Source organism: Salvelinus fontinalis, chromosome 15 (genome assembly GCF_029448725.1).
Source record: "Salvelinus fontinalis isolate EN_2023a chromosome 15, ASM2944872v1, whole genome shotgun sequence".
Classification (NCBI taxonomy): Eukaryota; Metazoa; Chordata; class Actinopteri; order Salmoniformes; family Salmonidae; genus Salvelinus; species Salvelinus fontinalis.
In genome coordinates, this window is record NC_074679.1 from 28,224,392 (window position 1) to 28,244,944 (window position 20,553).

Consider the following 20,553-nt stretch of genomic DNA (forward strand, 5'->3'; position numbering starts at 1 on the left):
GCCTATTCAACCACATCATTAAATCACAACTGTCTTCCTACTTCTGATATACAGTAATAGTGAAAGTAATACCCTATTGTAGAAAGACTAAATCAGAACAGCCATTTGGGGCCATATTTATCTAAAAGTCTTCATTGTAGCTCTGTTGTGGTGAATCCTCTCATGCAGGTCCTACTGTGTTTTCTGACGAACCAGCATCGTGTGGGCGTTCCAAGTGGTCTGCATACAGCCGGGAGCTGCTTTGGGGCTGCCAGCGGCATTTAGTCCAATGAAAAAGGAGACCGGGTTATGGGGCATGTCCAATTACCCTTTAAAGACGAGGGGCTTGGCACAGACACTTAAACACTTAGATACGCCTTCCTCGCTACAGATTGAGGGGAGGATGGTTTTACTGTCTCAATGTTTACTGTCTCATTGTTTTATTTATATGTTTTTATCTGCTTCTTTGATTATGCATCAGTGTCTCCTCTGCCTTCCATGGTCTCTGCCAGCATGGGGTTTATTTGGGATTCTGTTCACATTTTTGGCAAGCTAGGCGCTTGATCCAAAATCCAATGGAAGATAACTTGCTATGATTCCCTCCACAAGTTAGGTCTAAGGTCCGCTGCCAAGTGAAATCTTGAAGTTAATGGTTCCCCCTGCCTGGCCATTTGAGCCATCTCCTCTCCAGATGCCAGAGCTGGTATTTTGAAGAGATCTCCTGGAGCCAGTGAATCACCAGATATAATGGTCTGGAGGAGGGGGGAGGGGGGTAGGTCTGGGCAGGTTGTTATACCCGATCCTAGCTCTGTACACTCCTTTGTCCACAAGCCAGACTGAGATGGCCGCTCATCTTGCTGGCTGTATCTCTCTGTGTGTGTGTGTGTGTGTGTGTGCGCGCAGGTGAAGTCCTTCCTGCAGGCGCCCATGGAGGGCATTGTCCTGGAGACGTATGGTAGTGGAAACGCCCCTGACAACCGCGCTGACCTGCTTGAGGAGTTCCGGAATGCCACAGAGAGGGGCGTGATCATGGTCAACTGCACCCAGTGTCTGAGGGGTTCTGTCACCACATCGTATGCCACCGGAAAGGTACCCCAGAACACTGTGTCCAGTGGGAATGGGAGAGTGCACATGATGTGGATGGATGTGTGTTAACATGTCTTCCTGATCCCCTCAGGCCTTGAGTGACGCAGGACTGGTGGCAGGCTGTGACATGACTCCTGAGGCTGCCCTGTGCAAGCTGTCCTACGTGCTGGCCAGGACGGACCTCAGCATAGAGGCCAAAAAAAAGGTAGGAGTCCCAGTCAAAACACACTCATTACCTCACTACACTTTGTAGGCCCCTTATTCGCTTCAAAAGCTTTTCTATGTCAACATTAGCCTGAACTTTAGAGTGACATCTGTGTTAGTCCTATTTTAAGAAGAAAATAATGGCAGAGATGATTCACATGCGGATAAAGGTCAGTGACATGATGGTATATTCCTTGATCATGCTTGTCTGTGTTGACTGTTTGTGTGTTATCTGTACTTTGTTGTCTCTGTTGTACCTGTCCAGATGCTGAGTCAGAACCTGCGGGGAGAGATGATCGCTGACCTGCAGGGGGCCAAGCTCACTCTGAGCGACAGTCGCTTCATCCAGGTCATCGCCAAGTCCCTGAGCATCAGCTGTAAGGAGGTGAGGCCACCGCACAGCCAGCCACATCACACACACTGTCACCACTATTGAGTCTGCTGGGTTACTTTCCACCTAACATGTTTTCCTTGGGCTCTGGCTTATCTGATAGGACAGATACGTTTTTTTGGAGAGAAAAAACTATCCCTGGGCATTCCAATGTGTTAAATTCAACTTGATAGTGTATTTCTATCGGCGTCACTTACAACACGTTACATAAAGCATTTCTCTACTGATTGTCAGTCTTTGTATTGACTTGACGGCTGATGGTTTTTCTGCTGACGTTTCCAGGAGCTAGAAGCCGTCCGGGATGCTCTGACCCCCACCTTAGCTTGTGCCGCTTCTAAGATAGGAGACTTGGAGGCTTTGGATGCCATAAAGGAGATGGTGAGGAACATTTACGTAAATACAACATGTCTGTTAGTAAAAAGAATGACTGCAACAACTGACCTCACATACTATCAGGAGGGGGAGAAGAAAACACCTGTTCTAACGACATGATTACAGGACTGTAGGACAGAGTTCACACCATATGTTTGTGTGTTCTAAGACACGTTTCCATACTGATACCATACTATTTCACTTCATTTTTTCACAATGACCCCTCATCTAGTTCTCTAGGTAGGGTTAATTTACTTGTAGGATAGTGATCTGAAGTTTGGCTAAAAAATAGCTTAAAATTTCATTTGATTTATGACTTTGGTATAAGTATCAAACATTTGGCTCTACATTTTGAATAGTTTGGTATATAAACATAGCAAATACAGCATATTAAAGAGGACATCCTCAACTACTGAAAATTCATGTTTGGAGGTTAAAATCATGTATTTATGTACTTAGTGTATGTAGTGTATTGGGTCAAATTGACCCAGAACATCATCAGTGAACAGGGTGAAAGAGAAATGTGTGTGCTTGTATTACTCCCTCAGTCCCACACTACAGTTGGTTGAACCTATTTTATAGGTGATATATTTAAGCAATAAGGCCCGAGGGGGTGTGGTATATTGCCAATATACCACGGCTAAGGGCTGTTCTTAAGCGCAACTCAACGTGGAGTGCCTGGACACAGCCCTTAGAGCGTAGTATATTGGCAATATCACAAACCAACCGAGGTGCCTTATTGCTATTATAAACTGGTTACCAACGTAATTAGAGCAGTAAAAATGTATTTATTATTTAACCTTTATTTAACTATACAGTATGAGATGTGTTTCTTGTCATCAGGGCAGTAATCTAAGTCTGGGGGATTATGATGGACGTACCCCTCTGCACATCGCTTCCTGTGAGGGCCACCTAAAAGTGGTGCAGTATCTACTGAGCCAGGGCGCCACTGGCTACGCCAAAGATCGCTATGGGGACACACCCCTGCGCAATGCTGTGCGCTTCAGGTAGGATTGAGCTAACATGTGGGCCAAGATGAGAGCTTTACATTTTGGGGAGGGTGGCTGAGGTGCATTGAGGAATAGAGGGATGGGTGTTGGGGAAATGGAGTATGATATGTACTTAAAAGCTTTGCCTCTACAGTTGATGTTCACCCATCCCTTATGATTCAAGCCCCCAGTAGCCCATTCTAACCGATGGCTTATATCTGCCAGGGAGGGGGGTGTGCATCACACAGTAATGATATTGTTACCCTTTCTATGAGCTTATATTATAAACTACAACGCGAAAGGTACAGTTTATTTCACTTTTAATCATGTCAGCACATGTAACAGCAGTTTACTGCACCTTTTTTTGTTTCTTTTTCTTCCTCTCCCCAATTCACTTAAACTATATTTCTTTATTTCCCATGGGCTTCACCAGAGTACCCCCTAGTGGCTGGAATACAACAGTATTAAGCCCCTTACAAAAACGAAATGTTTCCCCAAACATTTCACTGGCCTCAAAACAGAAGATGTCAGTACTGGTCATGAGAACAACTAAGAAAACTGGGCTAACAGCCATATAACTATCTAGACATGTCCAGTCTACCATTATGGGCAAAGATGCAACCCCCACTAAACATTATTACACTGTGATTAGTAAAGGTTAACAAGAGAAAATATACACATCTGAACATCTCTAGTTGGTATCCTGATAAGAGCTTGGCAGCCCTAAAGTGTTATAGGTTAATGTCTCTGGGCCTCCTCTGCCGGGCTGAACGGCGGGGAAAGGTCATGGGTGACCCCAATGAATCCGTGCCCACTTCATCATGAGATGTCAGTCTTACATGTAGGTTGGTGCTGTTTCCAATGATCCTGTTGGCACACTTTGGAACAATAGGCAGCTTTATGGCACAATGAACACAACTTAAACTCTGAGGTTCTCGCTACCTTTGCCCTGCAACACTGGATGGAACTAGATGTACCAGGGGTCACTCCCCGTTCCATGGTTGTGACCCCCAGGCGTTTCCCGATGGATGTGCGTTGCCCCTGATCCTACATCCTACTGCCCAATGGCTATCACTGCCACATTTGTAGCAATGATGGAAAGTCTGTTGACCAGTCTCATAACAACTTTAGCATTTTCTTTTCTCCCTGTTGGTTGGACTTTGTTTTGTGTTGGAGCGACTCCTAACTGAACTGTCACCCTGGCCCTGCACTGACTGTACTAATGAGGCTATCTGACAGGTCACTTCTTTGAATGCTTCATTGCTCTCATCAATTTTACTCAGGAAAGGATTGTATTTCTTTTGTTTTTGGGCTGTGGTCTGTGATGGCTCTGCCTGTGCACATTCCTCTCCGCTATCCCCGTTATCTTCACTCTGTACTGCGTTCACTCGTGTGGGTGTGAACTTACGTGAACTCCTGGCCTTTTGCAAGCGTTCACTTTCATTGCCCTGGGCAATTAGCATTTTCTCAAGCAACAGTTCATCATTGGTGTTAATATTCTGGAGATGCACTCTCATCTCTGCCCTGACATTATCGTTTGTTAATCCTGTAACAATGGCCTGCATGCATTGGCTCTTGACTAACTCCGTGCCATATTTCAGTCCTGATTGGGCACGAGCTGAGGCTGATAACATTTTCTTTCTCAGGTCAAAGTCTCAGACTAGGAAGTCCAAGGCAGACTCTCCCGGCTCTTGTGTTGCTTTAGTCAACTTGTGATACAGTTCAGCAGCATCCTTCTCTGCATAATGTGTCCTCAAGATTTGCCTTAGTGTGTAGAGTGTCATGTCTGTTTTTCCCTCCAGATAACTCCTCATCTTAAGCCCTGGGCTCACAGCTCTGATTACTGCTTCTATCATTTCTAATTCATGGTACCCTTTTCTCCTTCCATTTTCAATCTGATGTTGTAGGGTGCTGAAGCTGAGCTTATCTTTCTGATTCTGATCTCTTATCTGTCCATGGATTTTAAAGTCTTTATAACTGGACATACTCACTCCATTCTCTCTCTGTGGCGGGTGCCTTTCTGGAGCTGAGAACACTTCTCGGCTGGGCTGAGGAGCCCCTCTTCTTTTCGTTCTGCCGCAGTTCCCGTCTCTCCGCTGGATTCGCTATTCCACTTGTATCGTTGGCACCGACTGGCTGGCAGACTTTTCACAGTATCCTCAGAGTCCGATAGTCCTTTGATTTCGTCTTTCAGTTGAAGCAGCCAAGACATTCCCTCATCCTCTGATTCCATTAAATCCTCCTTCTCACAGTAATCTTCCATCAATGTGCGCCGCAAAGCGAGATGGCTCTTTCCTTTTACTTCAGAGTCATCTACACCTCCTATTCCACAAACGTACACACAAGTGCCGTTAAAGTCCATAAACTCTGTTGGATTTTATCCAACAACGTTTTCCTCTCTCGACTCATTGTCCTACTCACGTGGCGACAATGCAGGCAATGGCAAAATAGCTACAATCCGTTAGGTGGTTAGCCTGCTAACGTTAGCTAGCTAGCTACTCTCCCAATGTCTCTCACTCGTTGTCCGTTCCAGGAATATGGGCCGATGCTCACATGAAAATAAATCTCAGCAGTACCTCCAAATTTGTTACCCTGTCTGTGAGCTTATAATATAAACTACAATGCGAAAGGTACAGTTTACTTCACTTTTAATCATGTCAGCACATGTAACAGCAGTTTACAGCCCTTTTTTTGTTTCAACTTTATTTATATAGCCCTTCTTACAACAGCTGATATATCAAAGTGCTGTACAGAAACCCAGCCTAAAACACCAAACAGCAAGCAATGCAGGTGTAGAAGCACGGTGGCTAGGACAAACTCCCTAGAAAGAACAAAACCTAGGAAGAAACCTAGAGAGGAACCAGGCTATGAGGGGTGGCCAGTCCTCTTCTGGCTGTGCCGGGTGGAGATTATAACAGAACATGGCCAAGATGTTCAAATGTTCATAAATGACAAGCATGGTCAAATAATAATTATCACAGTAGTTGTCGAGGGTTTCTTCATCTTCCTCTCCCCAATTCACTTAAACTATATTTCTTTATTTCCCATGGGCTTCACCAGAGTACTCCCCAGTGCCTGGAATACAACTGTATTAAGCCCCTTACAATATCATTCACACAGAATTAAGTGGGGCATTTGAAATCCCCCTTTGGCCATTAACAACCTCCTTATATTTCCATGGCAATCTTTAGAGGGAATAGTGTACAAACAGTAGGCCGCTAGACTGCAGCTCATTACGGTGTCTGAGGCAGGGAGTCTGGGCCTGCTATTACTATCATGTCCAGGAGGGGGGACTGCTACTGGGTCTTTCAGGTGGGGGTTGAAACTAGAGGTGTTCTGATGGAGTTGAGGCCACCACAATAATTAGCTGCTAGTTGTAATCTGCAAATAGCGCCAGTATTTATTTTCACCCTAAGTTGTTTTTTTCATGTATTTATTATCATTCATTGACATTGCCATGTGCTCATCGCTTGGGGACAGTAAGACATTCAAGGCTGCAGTCTTAAATATCATGCTGTGGGTGCCTCAAGGAGAAATACACAAGTGTGTACAGGTGTGTGTGTGTGTGTGTGTGAGAGCCAGTGGCGATTTTAGCATGTACATCTTGGTGGGGCAAAAAACAACAACAGGTGGATTAATGCCAGCAATGCAACTACACAACATTCAACATTATATTAACTGCACTATAATGGTAACAACCGGTGCCCGCAAACTGTTAGGGCCTACATAAAGCTATCCCAACAGCAGAGTCTCAACAGCAGTCCCAACACCTTACCACTACTACACCTGGCTATCAGTGGAGCCTTGTCTGGCAGCCAAACAGTTCATTCAGCCTAATTTACTGCCTTTTAAAAAACATTGCTGATAGGGCGACTTGCTTAAACAAATGTGATTTTTGCTGACAATTGAGATGTACAAACTATGGCGTAAGGGGACGACGAGGATAAGAGGCAATCCGTAATTTCGATTAAGACATTAATGAGCGAGTTAGGACGGACAAGGTCAATAACTATTTTTTCAGCACTTTTGAAATGTACAGCGACAGAATTCAGAACATGAGCCGTTCTTACAGTGTTCTCCCTGTACACCAAGTCAGAACCGTAGGATAAATAAATGGGGCATGTAAGCAGACAATGAAAGCTCTTACAATATTCAATGATTACATTTCTCAAACAGGTTATAGGCTACATGTGCACCACCAAGTCAGAACAGTAGACAAAATGAGGTGAAAATAGACCATGTTAGTAGGACATGGGCTACGAAGATTGTTTATTCCCGACTTCCCAGTTGTCTTGAACTCACTGAAGTAAAGTTTTCGCAGTTCCGACTTAAGTTGTTTTGAGCGCGGCACAAATTATGCTTCATTGATAGCATGGCCAATGTTGAATGTTCATAATTTTAAACTTGGAAAAGAGCCTCTTAATCCCAGATTTGGAACAGCACAGCCACTCCACCGAATAGCAGGCTAGTGATTGCTTTGCAATGCTTGCCATTAGCCACTGTCACTGATTCTTTCCAAACCGCTCATTGTTGAATTTGTGATTTCCAACTTGTTGTGTAATGTATGTCCAGTGGCCGATGAGCTTTATCTATTATTTCTATTCATAAGGATTAAAAAGGATTTGCCAGTAGATTGTCGACTTGATTCATAATGATGACTGCTAGCTAAGATTTTGAAAGTAGGATGTTGACATGATCAGTCCAATCAAAGCTACTGTACATTTAATGTGATTTGATGTCATTTTATCTGTGGCCAATGAGCTTGAGCCTTCTTGGATGGGCACTTCTAATGTAACTCTATGGTAGCACCCAAGGGGCTATAATTTTCTAGGTCTACCCTTAGACTTGGTAGTGACACAGTGTCCCCATGAGTGACAGAATACTGAGCCAATCATGGCGCAACTCTCCATATTTTCTAAGGGCTTTCCCCACCACCACAGAAAGCACTGAGCTAGGCTGAAATGCCAGCATTTTGGAGCGGCTTTACTCAAGAAAACAAAAGTGACTATGTTTGTATGCGGCTTAATTAACAAAATGTTATATATATATATATATATATATATATATGAGCTCAACCGATTAATTTTGGCCGATTTCAAGTGTTCATCACAATCGGTAATCGGCATTTTTGGACACCGATTATGGCCGATTACATTGCACTCCACGAGGAGACATCGTGGCAGGCTGACTACCTGTTATGCGAGTGCAGCAAGGAGCCAAGGTAAGGTGCTAGCTAGCATTAAACTTATCTTATAAAAAACAATCAATCTTAACATAATCACTAGTTAACTACACATGGTTGAAGATATTACTAGTTTATCTAGTGTCATGATGTTGCCCTCTTTGCGTGCGGCGAACACCATCCCCCTCTCCCTGTCTTCCATAACTAGGCTGCTGTGGTCAGAGAGGTCGTAAATTCCTCTAAGAGATTATCCCCTCATGGCCACAGTATAGAGACAGAGTGAAGTTTCATAGAGAACAAAGGAATTTCTTCCACCTCACAGAACTTGAGGTCCGAACAACATTTATGTTCCAGAGAAGGTATAAAAGATCAGTGAAGAATCCAGCTACGAACTGGTCCGTTTGTTACATTTTGGTGAGGCTCATGGGAGATGGTGCGGCCACATTACCATAACGCTGTTTATATAATAGCCTCAGATATAAGGTTTACATCTAATTGTTGTATAAGATGAATGAGTGAGGATGATACTGTTTGTAAAATTGTGTAATGTGATTTTGGACTTTTTAAATGAAGGAATCTCCAATTCCCTTTTGTGTTTAACTAAATCAGAGGACCGCCCATGAGCACAGTTATGGTCGGGCATCCTGGGACAGGCCCTTTTCTGCCCTTCCGAATAAAATCCCCACTCGGGTTTTCTATTATAGACTATGTTTTTCTCTATTACAAGTGGACAAAGGTTGCAGACCATTGCTGAATCTTTTAACCATACCACGTGGTTAAACTCTTAGACTATCGATACCGACAGAATAAGAATAAGTCTTTGATATTAATTACTAGTCTGCAGCTAGGAATTCGGTATCATTGAACTCGAAGAACGACAACCGCCGAAACATCCATTCTACAACAACATGAATGTCACTCTGAACTATCCCCTCTAACCACGACAGACAGAGAGAGAGAGAGAGGGCGAGAGAGAGGACGGAAACTCTCCAACAGAAACTAACTTTTCAACAGCGATCAAGACGACACACTGAGCGTAAATATATATATTGATTGCAATTGTTCCCGAATGAGTGAGCGTTCATGTGCAAAGGATTAGCATTTCAATTGTTATAATTATCACTCTGTAGTGACTTCTCAGGTGACTCCCCCTTTTGTCCACCAAGCCGCCATGCCGGTTTAGCCCACTAGGGCACATTCTCCTATCATTTCTTGTAACCATATTTACTTTGTTTGTTTGTTTTATGCATTTCTGTGAATTACCTAGTAATAAATAAATAATTTAAGACAGTTGATGTATGGATGACTCATAGTGAAGACAGGGTTCGTGCAGATAACCAACAATTTATGACGTTTGGAATGAGACTAACGTGAGGTAAAGTAAATAATTCAGTAATTCATAGACTAATTGATCAGATATAAAATATCTGAAAGGTTATATTAGGAAATTATAACTTTGTAATCTGAATATTTTCCTTGGTGCCCCGACTTCCTAGTTAATTACAGTTACATGATTAATCAGTTTAATCGCGTAATACTAATTACAGAGAATCTTTGATAAAAACTAAGTCTTCAATTTAATGATAGTAAAGACACGACACTAGTTTGTCCTGCGTTGCGTATAATCGATTTGGTGCCTGTTAATTTATCATTGAATCACAGCCTACTTCGCCAAACGGGTGATTTAACAAGCGCATTCGCGAAAAAAGCACTGTCGTTGCACCAATGTGTACCTAACCATAAACATCAATGCCTTTCTTAAAATCAATACACAAGTATATATTTTTAAACCTGCATATTTAGTTAATGTTGCCTTCTAACATTAATTTCTTTTCACTAGGGAAATTGTCACTTCTCTTGCGTTATGTACAAGCAGAGTCAGGGTATGTGCAGCAGTTTGGGTCGCCTGGCTCGTTGCGAACTGTGTGAAGACCATTTCTTCCTAACAAAGACTGTAATTAATTTGCCAGAATTGTACATAATTATGACATTGGTTGTGCAATGTAACAGTAATATTTAGACTTAGGGATGCCACCCGTTAGATAAAATACAGAACGGTTCCGTATTTCACTGAAAGAATAAACGTTTTGTTTTCGAAATGATAGTTTCCAGATTTGACCATATTAATGACCTAAGGCTCGTATTTCTGTGTGTTATTATAATTAAGTCTATGATTTGATAGAGCATTCTGACTGAGCGGTGCTAGGCAGCAGCAGGCTCGTAAGCATTCATTCAAACAGCACTTTCCTGCATTTGCCAGCAGCTCTTCACTGTGCTTCAAGCATTGCGCTGTTTATGACTTAAAGCCTATCAACTCCCGAGATTAGGCTGGCAGTACTAAAGTACCTATTAGAACATCCAATAGTCAAAGGTATATGAAATACAAATGGTATAGAGAGAAATAGTCATATAATAGCTACAACCTAAAACTTCTTAACTGGGAATATTGAAGAACCATGTTAAAAGGAACCACCAGCTTTCATATGGTCTGAGCAAGGAACTTAAACGTTAGCTTTTTTACATGGCACATATTGCACTTTTACTTTCTTCTCCAACACTATGCTTTTGCATTATTTAAACAAAATTGAACATGTTTCATTATTTATTTGAGACTAAATTGATTTTATTGATGTATTATATTAAGTTAAAATAAGTGTTCATTCGGTATTGTTGTAATTGTCATTATTACAAATGTATATATATATAAAAATTGGCCGATTTTAATCAGTATCTGCTTTTTTTGGTCCTCCAATAATCAGTATCGGCATTGAAAAATCATAATCGGTCGACACCTCTAATATACACTGCTCAAAAAAATAAAGGGAACACTAAAATAACACATCCATTTCTGAATGAATGAAATATTCTTATTAAATACTTTTTTCTTTACATAGTTGAATGTGCTGACAACAAAATCACACAAAATTTATCAATGGATATCAAGTTTATCAACCCATGGAGGTCTGGATTTGGAGTCACACTCAAAATTAAAGTGGAAAACCCCACTACAGGCTGATCCAACTTTGATGTAATGTCCTTAGAACAAGTCAAAATTAAGCTCGGTAGTGTGTGTGGCCTCCACGTGCCTGTATGACCTCCCTACAACGCCTGGGCATGCTCCTGATGAGTTGGCGGATGGTCTCCTGAGGGTTCTCCTCCCAGACCTGGACTAAAGCATCCGCCAACTCCTGGACAGTCTGTGGTGCAACGTGGCGTTGGTGGGTGGAGCGAGACATGATGTCCCAGATGTGCTCAATTGGATTCAGGTCTGGGGAACGGGCGGGCCAGTCCATAGCATCAAGGCCTTCCTCTTGCAGGAACTGCTGACACACTCCAGCCACATGAGGTCTAGCATTGTCTTGCATTAGGAGGAACCCAGGGCAAACCGCACCAGCATATGGTCTCACAAGGGGTCTGAGGATCTCATCTCGGTACCTAATGGCAGTCAGGCTACCTCTGGCGAGCACATGGAGGGCTGTGCGGCCCCCCAAAGAAATGCCACCCCACACCATGACTGACCCACCGCCAAACCGGTCATGCTGGAGGATGTTGCAGGCAGCAGAACGTTCTCCACGGTGTCTCCAAACTGTCACGTCTGTCACGTGCTCAGTGTGAACCTGCTTTCATCTGTGAAGAGCACAGGGCACCAGTGGCGAATTTGCCAATCTTGGTGTTCTCTGGCAAATGCCAAACGTCCTGCACGGTGTTGGGCTGTAAGCACAACCCCCACCTGTGGACGTCGGGCCCTCATACCACCCTCATGGAGTCTGTTTCTGACCGTTTGAGCAGACACATGCACATTTGTGGCCTGCTGGAGGTCATTTTGCAGGGCTCTGGCAGTGCTCCTCCTGCTCCTCCTTGCACAAAGGCGGAGGGAGCGGTCCTGCTGCTGGGTTGTTGCCCTCCTACGGCCTCCTCCACGTCTCCTGATGTACTGGCCTGTCTCCTGGTAGCGCCTCCATGCTCTGGACACTACGCTGACAGACACAGCAAACCTTCCTGCCACAGCTCACATTGATGTGCCATCCTGGATGAGCTGCACTACCTGAGCCACTTGTGTGGGTTGTAGACTCCGTCTCATGCTACCACTAGAGTGAAACCACCGCCAGCATTCAAAAGTGACCAAAACATCAGCCAGGAAGCATAGGAACTGAGAAGTGGTCTGTGGTCACCACCTGCAGAACCACTCCTTTATTGGGGGTGTCTTGCTAATTGCCTATAATTTCCACCTTTTGTCTATTCCATTTGCACAAGAGCGTGTGAAATTTATTGTCAATCAGTGTTGCTTCCTAAGTGGACAGTTTGATTTCACAGAAGTGTGATTGACTTGTAGTTACATTGTGTTGTTTAAGTGTTCCCTTTATTTTTTTGAGCAGTGTATATATTATATATTTTTTTACATTGTTTGCAAATGTATGTGACACACATAATGCCAAAATAACATGCAAAACAGGCAATCCCCCCCCCCCCCCCACACAAAATTATAAAATAAAAATAAGATGTTCTGTTAAGACTCCATGGTTACCTGGAACTTGTCCCTACTCGTTTAGCACCCAGTCACAGTGCCATAACCGGTCACTGTCAGCAGATGTTTGAAAACTAGAAATATGACTAATGCACGTTGCAGTCATAATAAATCAGACCTCAAACAATGGATCAGTACTGTTCCACCTTATGGATTCAGTTGACTCTGACTCACACTGTGTGATGTTGATTTTCTTTCTACCTTTCATCTTTTTCTTGATTCTAGCACACGGTGTATAGCATCTGTATTTGAAGAAGGTCGGTCATATCTATGCGTGTGTGTCTGTCCATCTGTCTGTCCATCCAGACACAAAGAGGTGGTGAAGCTGCTGAGAAAAACTGGAGCTCATTTCTCCAGGGATGAGTTGGAGGATGCCGGCTCAGAGCTGTGCAGGTGAGAAACACACAGCGCTTTCTCTCACATGCATTGCCCAAGACTTATCCTGCATAGTTTGTGCAGGTATGACCAGTTGTCCTAGTTGTCTTGCCATAAACACTCGGAATGCTCCCTGACCACATAGCTTCAGACCTCTGCAGCATCCAAACATCACCACCACCACCACAGAACCCTGAATTGCTCCGTTTAACTGATATCTCTTTTTAAAAAGTGAATATTTTCTCTGTTACTGGAGCAAGGCCTTTCTCTGGAAGCAAACAAGCACACACAGTCCTATTCAGAATCAAATAGTGTGTTTATTCTAAGATTATGCTATAAAACCTGATGTTATTACTGTAGATATCTGATTGCTTGTTTAGTCCCTTTATCATGAAACCTCTTGAATATCAACCCTCCCAATGAATTATCTGGTACTGTGTCGCAGTCTGGCAGCCAGTGCTGACATTGAGGGCCTGGAGATGTGGCACCTGGCCGGGGGAGACCTGGACACGCCAGGCTACGACGGGCAGACGCCGATGGAGGTGGTGAGTGTTTGGGACTGGGAGCCTCTCTCCAACTTACAAACATGGATTGTAAAGGCAACACAGACTAGTTATGTAACATGGATAGTATAGATAACACAGACTAGTTATGTAACATGAAAAGTAAAGGATTGTATACTAACTGACTATCGCCCCACAGCACTCACTTTTGTCATCATGAAGTGCTTTGAGAGGTTAGTTAAGGATAATATCACCTCTACCTTACCTGACACCATAGACCCACTTCAATTTGCTTACCGCCCCAATAGATCCACAGACGATGCAATCGCCATTACCCTGCACCCTGCCCTGTCCCATCTGGACAAGAGGAATACCTATGTAAGAATGCTGTTCATTGACTATAGCTCAGCATTCAACACCATAATACCCTCCAAGCTCATCATTAAGCTCGGGGCCCTGGGTTTGAACCCCGCCCTGTGCAACTGGATCCTGGACTTCCTGACGGGCAGCATCCAGGTGGTGAAGGTAGGAAACAACACCAACATTTCGCTGATCCACAACACAGGGGCCCCACAAGCGTGCTTGCTCAGCCCCGGCCTGTACTCCCTGTTTACCCACGACTGGGTGGCCACGCACGCCTCCAACACAATCATCAAGTTTACAGACGACACAACAGTAGTAGGCCTGACTACTAACAATGACGAGACAGCCTAGAGGGAGGAGTTGAGTGCCCTGGTAATGTGGTTCCAGGAAAATAACTTCTCCCACAATGTTGACAAAACAAAGGAGCTGATCATGGACTTCAGGAAACATCAGAGTGGAGCAGGTGGAAAGCTTCAAATTCCTTGGCATACACATCACTGACGATCTGAAATGGTCCACCCACAGGCAGTGTGGTGAAGAAGGCGCAACAGCGCCTCTTCAACCTCAGGAGGCTAAAGAAATTTGGCTTGGCACCTAAAACCCTCACAACCTTTTACAGATGCACAATTGAGAGCATCCTGTTGGACTGTATCACCACCTGGTACGGCAACTGCACTGCCCGCAACCGCAGGGCTCTCCAGAGGGTGGTGCGGTCTGCCCAACGCATTACCGTTAACTACCTGACCTCCAGGACACCTACTGCACCCGATATCAAAGGAAGGCCAAACAGATCATCAAGGACAACAACCACCCGAGCCAGTGTCTGTTCATCCAGAAGTTGAGGTCAGTACAGGTGCATCAAAGCTGGGCCCGTGAGACTGAAAAACAGCTTCAATCTCAAGGCCATCAGACTGTTAAATAGCCATCACAAGGCGGCTTCCACCCGGTTACATAACCCTGCACCTTAGAGGCTGCTGCCCTATATACATAGACTTGAAATCACTGGCCACTTTAATAATGAAACACTAGTCACTAATGATGTATACATATTTTTGCTTTACTCATCTCATATGTTTATACTGTATTCTATTCGACTGTATTTTAGTCTGCCACTCTGACATTCCATTCTTTTACTTTTAGATGTGTGTATTGTTGTGAATGGTTAGATATTACTGCGCTGTTGGAGCTAAAAACACAAGCATTTCACTACAACTGCTAAACATGTGTATGTGACCAATAAAATGTGATTTGATGAAGGTAACCCAGGCTAGTTATGTAAGATGGATCATTAGGTTTTCTCTCTTAGGCTAAGAATGTGGGGAATGAAGTTGTGATTGACTTCTTACACCAGGTCAGCCAGTACCACGCCCAGGTAAGAGATGGACTATGATCTAGCTTTACGGTTCTCCTCTGTGCTCCTCCAACAGCGTTCATCTCTGCCTCAATTAAGAGAGCTTAGCTCCCCGACTTGAGCTCACTGAAATCAAACGAAATGAATTTGTCAGTTTATATTGTCTGACGAACCTAAACCAGTTCAGCACACTGTATTATCCGCTTTCTTTCTATCTTCAACTTGTTACAATTTCCTATTTATTAATAACCTCCTAGTCACCACTGTTTTTCCTCATCAGTCAGATGAAAGTAATGAGGTAATCCATCTTCGGTCATTTTACTTTTCAACATGATAATGAGTCTCATCTCATCCCTGTATTAACAGATTTGACTAAGTTTAGCAATATATTTACTACAACTAAAACATTATTACGATCCATGATTGTGAATGAATGGTGTGGCATGAAGCATCCAAGAGGTAGCCTATGAATTAGATTTGACATATGTAGGTTTGTAAAACCATGTAGGCTACAGAAAAGGGACGTAGTTTCAACTTTGCCATGTGGTCCAATAACATGTTTTTTTTCTTACTTCCAGCCTCTGTTTAAAGATGATGCTGAGGTAAGTCTAGAATGGCCACAGCTAGCTCTATGGATTCTCCTGTGCGTGGTGGTCGTACCTGTGTCTCCTCTCATCGTATGGTGATGTGTTGCATCTGAGTATGACCTACATGAGTATCACTCGTTGTAGCCTGGCTTGAACAGGTGTTTTCAAAATGGCTGCCTGGTTCAGTTTGATTAGACAGTGACACAAACCTTTGCAGTGTGGTAGTCTGCCTGGCTTTTGTGCTTTGTTCCTGTGATGGCCTCTAAGCTGTGTTGTCTGGTATGATGACCGCCTGGTGAGATGTTTACTCTGAGATAATTATGTGGATTAGTAGCTGAGATTGCAAAGAAAACCTTCATTTGATTTTATCACTGCTGCTCTTTGTATTTAACAGCACTGCTTGAAATGTTTCTCTTAACCATATTCCCCTTGTGTGTTTCAGAATGAAGAATACATTGAGTTCTCAGCCTGTCCAAAAGAATCCTGAAGACCAAGATCCTCAACTCTTTTACTTCTTCATCCATCACTCTCCCTCTCCTTTTCACTCTCTTACACTGGACATTTGCACAAGCTTGCAGATTTTATTTTGATTCATTCAAACCATTTTACAATTGATATATTTACGATAATCTCATGTACTGTTGCTTAACTGTAGTTGTAAAAGCACTAGTAGCACAACATTGGATATCAAGTAATATGCTTGCACTGTGCCTAGAACAAGCAGCACTATATCTGTTTGTTTTGTATGTCCACAGTATATGATGCATCTGGAGCAATTCACTCTGTTTGCATTAAGAGTATTATCAGTGATCATTGGAAGCACAGGGTAGAATGCTGTACCTTATACTAGGCACTTGATGGGTAGAATGCTGTGCTTTTAGATGTACTTTATGAAATGCTTAGTATAGGGTGCAATTTATTCTAAACTGAAATCCTTGTGAAATCCTTCTGAACTGAAATCATGGTCTGATGACACAAAAATAGAACCGTTTGGCCATAATAACCATCGTTATGTTTGGAGGAAAAAGGGGGAGGCTTGCAAGCCGAAGAACACCATCCCAACCGTGAAGCACGCGGGTGGCAGCATCATGTTGTGGAGGTGCTTTGCTGCAGGAGGGACTGGTGCACTTCACAAAATAGATGGCATCATGAGGATGGAAAATGATGTGGATATATTGAAGCAACATCTCAAGACTTCAGTCAGGAAGTTAAAGCTTGGTTGCTAATGGGTCTTCCAAATGGACAATGACCCCAAGCATACTTCCAAAGTTGTGGCAAAATGGCTTAAGGACAACAAAGTCAAGGTATTGGAGTGGCAATCTTAAATTGACCTAAAACAGGGAATTTTTACTAGGATTAAATGTCAGGAATTGTGAAAAACTGAGTTTAAATGTATTTGGCTAAGGTGTATGTAAACTTCCAACTTCAACTGTATATATATATATATATATATATATATATATATATATATTTTTTTTAGGGTGGGGGCTTGCCTGTTTTGCGTGTTATTTTGGCATTAATGTGTCACATATCAATTTGCATTTGGTACCTTGGGTCGAGTGTTAGCACAAAACACACGAAACCCCCGTTTCTCAACCGTGTAATTTGGGGCCATGTCTTTGCAGATGTAAGTTGTCATGGCAGCTGTTATCTCCTTCCATCTTCGTGATTCTTTGCCATATGGTGTGCCGCAGGCAAAGCCTCTTGCAACATCTGAGTCGGGGGTTTGTTTTGACTACTTGACTGTACTTTTTTGGGTCTCATCTGTAGACTCTCCGTACTGTTTCACATGATTCTTGCATAGGTGGTAAAAGAGGTTAGTGGTGTTTGAGCCTGTTGGCGGGACCGGCCTGCTGCATATTTAGCAGAGGATGGTTTTCTGGCCCGTGTCAGACTTTTCATACCCAAACCACGTCCATGCGACCAAAGTAGCGCTCTTTTATGCACGAGCTCTGTGTCTCCGTGCTCTGTGTCACGTTCACTCTACTCCATGTTTGTTTGTGTTTCAAATTTTCTTCTACACGAACGCAAAGCGTCCTCCAATTGACGAAAATATCGCCATCGAGAGTGTGATTTGTGACACAACGAAATAAACGATAGAGCATAATGAAACATGATATACACTGCTCAAAAAAATATAGGGAACACTTAAACAACCCAATGTAACTCCAAGTCAATCACACTTCTGTGAAATCAAACTGTCCACTTAGGAAGCAACACTGATTGACAATACATTTCACATGCTGTTGTGCAAATGGAATAGACAAAAGGTGGAAATTATAGGCAATTAGCAAGACACCCCCAATAAAGGAGTGGTTCTGCAGGTGGTGACCACAGACCACTTCTCAGCTTCCTGGCTGATGTTTTGGTCGCTTTTAAATGCTGGCGGTGCTTTCACTCTAGTGGTAGCATGAGACGTAGTCTACTACCCACACAAGTGGCTCAGGTAGTGCAGCTCATCCAGGATGGCACATCAATGCGAGCTGTGGCAAGAAGGTTTGCTGTGTCTGTCAGCGTAGTGTCCAGAGCATGGAGGCGCTACCAGGAGACAGGCCAGTACATCAGGAGACGTGGAGGAGGCCGTAGGAGGGCAACAACCCAGCAGCAGGACCGCTACCTCCGCCTTTGTGCAAGGAGGAGCACTGCCAGAGCCCTGCAAAATGACCTCCAGCAGGCCACAAATGTACATGTGTCTGCTCAAACGGTCAGAAACAGACTCCATGAGGGTGGTATGAGGGCCCGACGTCCACAGGTGGGGGTTGTGCTTACAGCCCAACACCGTGCAGGACGTTTGGCATTTGCCAGAGAACACCAAGATTGGCAAATTCGCCACTGGCGCCCTGTGCTCTTCACAGATGAAAGCAGGTTCACACTGAGCACATGTGACAGACGTGACGGAGTCTTGAGACGCCGTGGAGAACGTTCTGCTGCCTGCAACATCCTCCAGCATGACCGGTTTGGCGGTGGGTCAGTCATGGTGTGGGGTGGCATTTCTTTGGGGGGCCGCACAGCCCTCCATGTGCTCGCCAGAGGTAGCCTGACTGCCATTAGGTACCGAGATGAGATGCTCAGACCCCTTGTGAGACCATATGCTGGTGCGGTTGGCCCTGGGTTCCTCCTAATGCAAGACAATGCTAGACCTCATGTGGCTGGAGTGTGTCAGCAGTTCCTGCAAGAGGAAGGCCTTGATGCTATGGACTGGCCCGCCCGTTCCCCAGACCTGAATCCAATTGAGCATAACTGGGACATCATGTCTCGCTCCACCCGCCAACGCCACGTTGCACCACAGACTGTCCAGGAGTTGGCGGATGCTTTAGTCCAGGTCTGGGAGGAGATCCCTCAGGAGACCATCCGCCACCTCATCAGGAGCATGCCCAGGCGTTGTAGGGAGGTCATACAGGCACGTGGAGGCCACACACACTACTGAGCCTCATTTTGACTTGTTCTAAGGACATTACATCAAAGTTGGATCAGCCTGTAGTGGGGTTATCCACTTTAATTTTGAGTGTGACTCCAAATCCAGACCTCCATGGGTTGACAAATGTGATTTCCATTGATAATTTTTGTGTGATTTTGTTGTCAGCACATTCAACTATGTAAAGAAAAAAGTATTTAATAAGAATATTTCATTCATTCAGATCTAGGATGTGTTATTTTTGTGTTCCCTTTATTTTTTTGAGCAGTGTATATCGTCTTATCGCCCAGCCCTACAAGTGATAGGCTAATATTGTCACCCATCAGACTATTCTTGATTTAATCTTGTCTTTACATTTACTAAATAATATATATGTGACATTTGTTTTGATTTAGAATAGACCATTATCATGCACTTGTATCGAAACGGGGAGTTGAAAAAATACGTTGTCTTTATAGCCTACCTGGCTGGCAAGTATGTACTCTATACTATACTCTACTTTGTTGTAAATATAAGCAATGTGCTTAATATTAGTAAACTTGAGAAAAATATAGTAGGCCTAGCCTATATAAAGCTGATGGGATCCTCGTCTTTTTATTTAGCAGCTATCACTCTGTTTTCTTGCGCAATTGCATAGCCTATAGAAATGTTGCGCAACATGAGCTCATGGGCTCTCATGAAGTGTTTGATTCGAAATGTTTGATTCGTCTCTGGGGCTTGAACTGACAATTTATTTATGGCTTGGTGATAACCTACAGCCTGCATTCCATAGACATTGTTTCTAATCGTCCTTGCATCTGGGAAACCAAGGTGGCTTATGATGCCCCGATCTGCATGGGAGAGGTGGAATCAGCCATGACTAAGTATTTTTAGGCCTACTATATAAGACCTCTGTTTTTTCATTATCGTAAAGGCTATCGGTCCAACACTCGAGTATGGGGTCGACAGCGTCGTCATTGCAATAATTAATCAATATTAAATAAAGATGATTGTTTTGAAGAAATGACTCTCTCTCACTTGATTAGAATATTCCATGACAACAGTAATGTTGAATTTGACTGCCTTCATGACTCGTGACTGCTGGTGTGGCAGTAATACTGTCACCGTAACAGCCCTAGCTGTGGCTATAACTCCCCATACCAACACACCTTATAGAGCTGCATTTGTCCTCTGGTTGGTTGTAGAGGTAATACATAAAGTCCTTCTCCTCTGTAGATACTGGAGTCATGAG

The 20,553-nt window shown here is 43.6% G+C and overlaps 1 protein-coding gene across 7 annotated transcripts in view; it reads left to right on the forward strand.

The window, feature by feature from the left end:
* LOC129811703 (60 kDa lysophospholipase-like) overlaps positions 1–20,325 on the forward strand; it is a 41,335-nt gene extending 21,010 nt beyond the window's left edge. For 2 of the 7 annotated variants that reach the window (XM_055863226.1, XM_055863223.1), the window contains 10 exons: positions 883–1,068; positions 1,157–1,270; positions 1,535–1,654; positions 1,943–2,038; positions 2,876–3,039; positions 13,035–13,121; positions 13,549–13,648; positions 15,276–15,341; positions 15,899–15,922; positions 16,350–20,325. In XM_055863226.1, the coding sequence (XP_055719201.1) occupies positions 883–1,068; positions 1,157–1,270; positions 1,535–1,654; positions 1,943–2,038; positions 2,876–3,039; positions 13,035–13,121; positions 13,549–13,648; positions 15,276–15,341; positions 15,899–15,922; positions 16,350–16,394 (1,002 nt within the window). In that variant the 3' untranslated portion in view covers positions 16,395–20,325. Of the gene's footprint in view, positions 1–882; positions 1,069–1,156; positions 1,271–1,534; positions 1,655–1,942; positions 2,039–2,875; positions 3,040–13,034; positions 13,122–13,548; positions 13,649–13,805; positions 13,840–13,914; positions 14,813–15,275; positions 15,342–15,898; positions 15,923–16,349 lie in introns of those variants that run through there. The other 5 variants (XR_008752930.1, XR_008752932.1, XR_008752931.1 and 2 more) reach the window with 5 other exon arrangements.
* The last annotated feature ends 228 nt before the right edge of the window (positions 20,326–20,553 follow it).